This window comes from Ochotona princeps, chromosome 8, assembly GCF_030435755.1.
Source record: "Ochotona princeps isolate mOchPri1 chromosome 8, mOchPri1.hap1, whole genome shotgun sequence".
Classification (NCBI taxonomy): domain Eukaryota; kingdom Metazoa; phylum Chordata; class Mammalia; order Lagomorpha; family Ochotonidae; genus Ochotona; species Ochotona princeps.
Window position 1 is genome coordinate 15107774 of NC_080839.1, and position 4933 is coordinate 15112706.

The 4933-nt window shown below is 42.3% G+C and overlaps 1 gene segment (V, D, J or C); it reads left to right on the plus strand.

Moving 5' to 3' along the window:
- The first annotated feature begins 1193 nt into the window (after positions 1-1193).
- On the plus strand, positions 1194-4620 carry LOC105942620 (Ig kappa-b4 chain C region-like). The segment is given in 2 exon segments: positions 1194-1266; positions 4098-4620. Coding segments are annotated over 2 exon segments (381 nt in total).
- Positions 4621-4933: the final 313 nt, after the last annotated feature.

Genomic DNA, 4933 nt, shown 5'->3' on the forward strand with positions numbered 1-4933 from the left:
AAATAAATAAATAAATGCCAAGCACTCCATATGTGGTAGGCTGTGGCAGAAAGTAACATTACCAGCAAAGTTACCAGGAGTAACATACAAATATCAATAATGTGACTTCTAGGATCTTAGATCTCAACTAAGACAACAAATACCAGGCATCAGAGAAGTCCCAGGGCTTCTACACCTGTTCAGAAAGGCAGTAACTGCTCTTGTAATGAGGTGGGGTTCTGTTCCTCTTCCCTGAGAAGAGTTTTTGTACAGCAAAACAACCAAGAGCTGTGGTGGAAATTCAGACCTGGGACCAACCTGGAACTCAAACGTGAGTGAAACCCAAACCTTGCCTCTCCAGTTGTCTGTGTCTTGTGATCTCAGGGTCTGTGTCAGGGTCTGCATGCCTACTCTTGTGAGGAACCAGGCTCAAGAACCCTCCAGGCAGACACACAACAAACAGGAGCAAGCACTGTGTCTTTCTGTTGAGACCAAGAATCGGTCCTGAAGGGAGAGTAGTTTGTCTGCCAGCTTCAGAAATGTCCTGGAGTACATTCTAGCATGTTCTGGGCAGAGCTCACCCAAGATCAGAAAGGGAAACTCAGTTTTTGTAAAGGAGGGAAGTTAGGAGGAACCACTGTGTACAGCCTTCGGCGGTGGGACCGTGCTGGAGATCACTCGTAAGTGGCCTTTGAACCCATTCTTCACTGTCTCTGTCTCTGTGGTTTGTTGTTTTGCTCAATTTTGTGTGTCTTTGTTCGCTGGAAGTCAGGCTTGTCATGAATTATATTCCAGGATTTGGTGCCAGGTAGGGAAAATGGTTCCTCAGGAGGCTAGTCTTAGAGACTTAGAGTCAGACTAACTTCACCTGGGACAATGGGTCTTGGTTGCCTTTCCCAGGAGGTTTTTGTAGAGGGAGAACTTAAAGGAAATTACTATGATTCACATTTGGCCCAGGGGCCAAAGTGGAAATCAAACGTAAGTACCTTTTTGCTCAATTTTCTGTGAGGTTTTAGTCCCGCGGCATCATTTGTGCGAGTTTGTGATGTGTGGTGAGAGTCAGCATTCGTGGTGACCCAAAAGGAAGTAGAAGAAAAATAATCAAAAGCTGAGAAAACAGACAAAGTGGAGAGGGTTGTGAGCAGAACAGGGGAATAGACAGCAGAAGTTTCTCTGCCTCCGCCTGTTTGGCATGACTGGCCTCAGCGCAGGTTTTGGTGGAGGGGAGGATGATGGAGTCCTCTCTGTGGTATCCTTTTGGCCCCGGGACCAAGCTGGAACTCAAACGTAAGTGCACTTTTCTAACCCTTTTCCTTATGGAGCTGTGAAATTTTGTGGTTTTCGTGAAGGGAATATAAGTTGGGGTCAGTTCCACAGAAAACAGAATTCTTCAATTTAAAAAAAGGAATACAATGGATGAATAGAGAGCAGAAAATCTGTTCACTGAGGCAAAGAACTAGTCCGTAGCCAGACCTTCCCTATCAGCCAATCTAGTGAGCTAGACAGCAGGTGGAGGATTCTGTCGAGGGTGAAGTAGTAAAGCTAATTCTGTGGATCACCTTTGGCCTGGGACAAAGCTGGAGCTGAAAGGTAAGTACCTTCTCTCTTAGTACTGTTTGACATTTTGCTGTCATTGCCCAGACAGACTCTTCTAGAGGCAGAAGTAGGAATTTTATCAAAGTGGGTCAATGAGTGTGTTTCAGATGTGTAATCATGTGTGAAAGCTGGATGAATTCAGAGACAAAAGATTAGATGGCTCTACGCTGGATGACTCAAAGGGGTAGAAATCAATGAAGTTAAATGGGGACTCTATGCTCTAAAGAGCAAAGACATTCGTTTTTATTGAGCTTTATCAAATAAGGCAGTGGTATTTGGCTCATTGCATATGATTCAGAAAGGAAAGAAATGTATTTCTTCATCTGCCTTCTCTCTTTTGTCTGAGGAATTAATTACTTTTTGACACCTATAATGATCACTAACTTGCATTTAAAAAATCAGTAAAAAGTTAGAAAATAGTACTTATTTAGTGTGCTAGAGAACTTGGTGGCAATGTAATGTTTGAGCCTAAAATGAGTGATGCAGTTCTATAGGAATGAGGCTGTTACAGACTGTGTCTTACTAAAAACTCCAATTTTCACATAAAACTACAAAATGGCCTCCAGTCACAATGATGCAGGGACAGGTGTCTCCAAAAAGCCCGTTTCAAAGAGGTTTGCATAAATGAAGGAAGGGCAATGAGTTGTTTAATGCCCATGGGCTTGAAGGAAAGTACCAAGTATTTTACAGGCTTGGAGAGAACTGTAAGTTTTTTATTTCCTTCAGTTATTTATTCATATTCTTGTAGCACCACGGGGGCTGTGGCACAGCTAGCATGGTCTGTAGCTCCTGTGGTGGTCATTTTTCATGACAGAATGACTTCCGTGGCCATTCCATTACTCTCTTGTGGCAGTGTGCCTGGCCGCTAAAGGCCACAGCAATCCCGCTGGAGCCGGTTTAACTCTGCCATGGCCAGGTGTTCTGACACACCGTGATACACATAATGACAATAACATAAAGAGAATACAGTGGGCCCTCAGCTAGCATGACCAAGAGTGATTTATTCAAAATTTTAGAAATAAAATCTATGCTCAGTATTTTATCCTCTTTCTGAAATTTCCCTGTAGGGGACTACACAGAAAATAAAGCATTTCTTTTATTGAGTGATAAATGAACATTCCAGTGTTATTCCAATATTCCCTTCTCATGTTTATTTAATTATGAAAGCTCATTTTTTAAAAAAGAGCATATTTAGAACTCTCTTTATGGTAAAATCCAAACTTGCAAAAAAAATCAAGTTTAACAGCAATGATTTAGCCACTTGAATCTTGGTTAATGCACAGAGTTTATATTAAATACCAATAAGATGTACTACTGACTAGTAAGTGTCAGGCAAATATGGGGCATATTGCTAATTTCAACAATTTATCTTCATGGGCGATATTATAGTTGTATAAAATATCTAATCATTCATGAGTGTGATTAATAAAAATCAATAGAATGTATTTTCTCATATTTAAGTCTATGATAGAAAAATTTGAATGTAGATATTTTATCTTCATAACATCTAAAACAGTTTAATGATTTACTCCTCTTGCTATTGACCACCTCAGCTGATTTCAAACCTGATGATCAGAGTGGATTATCTTAGACCACAACTGCTTAATAAGACTAATTTAAGACACTTTTAAAGCCCTTTGAAACTGATTTAGAACCCTGTAAGATGACATCAAATCTTTTCAATTATTTTTAAAAATGTTTTATGTCCTATTAAAAACCTTTAAAGATTTTCAGACTTTATTCAAAAGGCATAATAAAACATCTTCAAAAACCTTGCATTTAAAATATGCTAATTGTTTAATATGTTAAATACTAAATGGAAAGTTTAAAGCCATGAGGGATTCATTCACCCTGGTGGAGGTTCTTCATAAAACATTTTTTTCCTGCTTAGTTTCTCTGGAGAGCACATTTAGCTGCCAAGTCTACTTTATACAATTATGGGAGGGGTCTAAATAATAACATTTAAAGAGGACTATCAAACAAAAGCATCTTATATTGAACTACTGGATGAACCTTATGGTTAGCTTTGTTAAATCCTGTTCTGCTATCTGTTGATTTCTCCCAGGAAAGGATTCTTGATTCTTTTTACTATGATTACTATTTAACTCTGCTCTCCTGCCCAAGGCCCTGAGTCCCCACTGAGGTGGGGTTTCCCCCAGGCCATCTGGCAGCTGCTCAAGGTCAGAAATGAAGCTCTGGGCATCAGTTCCTCCAGGGCAGGTGGCCCAGCTTTCAGTTGACCCCTCCTGGGAAAGAATGACAGAGGAGAGGAGCACACCAAAGGGGGCTCCTGGTTTGGGTTCCCACAGAGTTCAGACACTACTGAGGATTCTGAAGGGGTAGTGGGATCCAGGGCAACACCCCAATCTCCAGATTCTACATCTGCTTGCTGGTCCTGTTGCAACAATTGTACTGGCTGCTGTCTGTATGTCTGTCCCTAACTGTTCTGTGTTCATTCCCTATGCCCTCCATGGGGAGAAGCTCCCAGGTACTCAAACCCCAAACCTCTGTTTCCTCCTCAGGTAGCACAGTTGCACCAGTTGCCTCCATCTTCCCACCAGCTAAGGATATGCTGCAAACCAACACAGTCTCTATCGTCTGCATAGCGGATAAATTCTACCCCAAAACAATCACTGTCACCTGGAAGGTGGGTGGCGTTACCCAGACCACTGGCATCCTGGAGAGCATCACACCACAGAACGACACAGACAATACCTACAGCCTCAGTAGCACTCTGTCACTGAGCACTGCAACTTACAAAAGCAACAATGTGTACACCTGCGAGATAACACATGAAGGCCTGACCTCACCGCTTGTCAAGAGCTTTAATAGTAATGAATGTTAAAGCCAGACACTCACCCAGCACCATCAGCGGGTCCTGAGGCCCAGCCTCGATGCTTCCCTGCCCTCGGTGGACCCAGCCCCCACTGCAGTGCAGTCCTCCAGCCCCTCACCTCTTGTGCCCTCCCCACCCCTTCCTTGGCTTTGATCATGCGAATATTGGTGGGGGAAATGGATAAATAAAGAGAATCTTTGCACCTGTTATTTCTCTCTCCTTCCTCATTTAATGGTGATTATACATTATGCATCCAATTGCCCTGTTTCTCTTCTAAGAGACTAAATATTAGTTGCCCCATCCCAACTGTTGCATCCTCCATCCCACCCAAACCTACAGTCATCTAGGAGACACTACTCCCTTAGAGACTGTAAGCCCCTGTCCTGTCTTCACACCTCCATCCCCTGGACCACAAGAAAGAACCTTGTCTCTCAACTTACTCTCCCCTCATTGAGCCCAGTTCAATCCAACGCACTCCACAGGTTTACCAAAACATAATCTTCCAACATAAAGCAACTATAA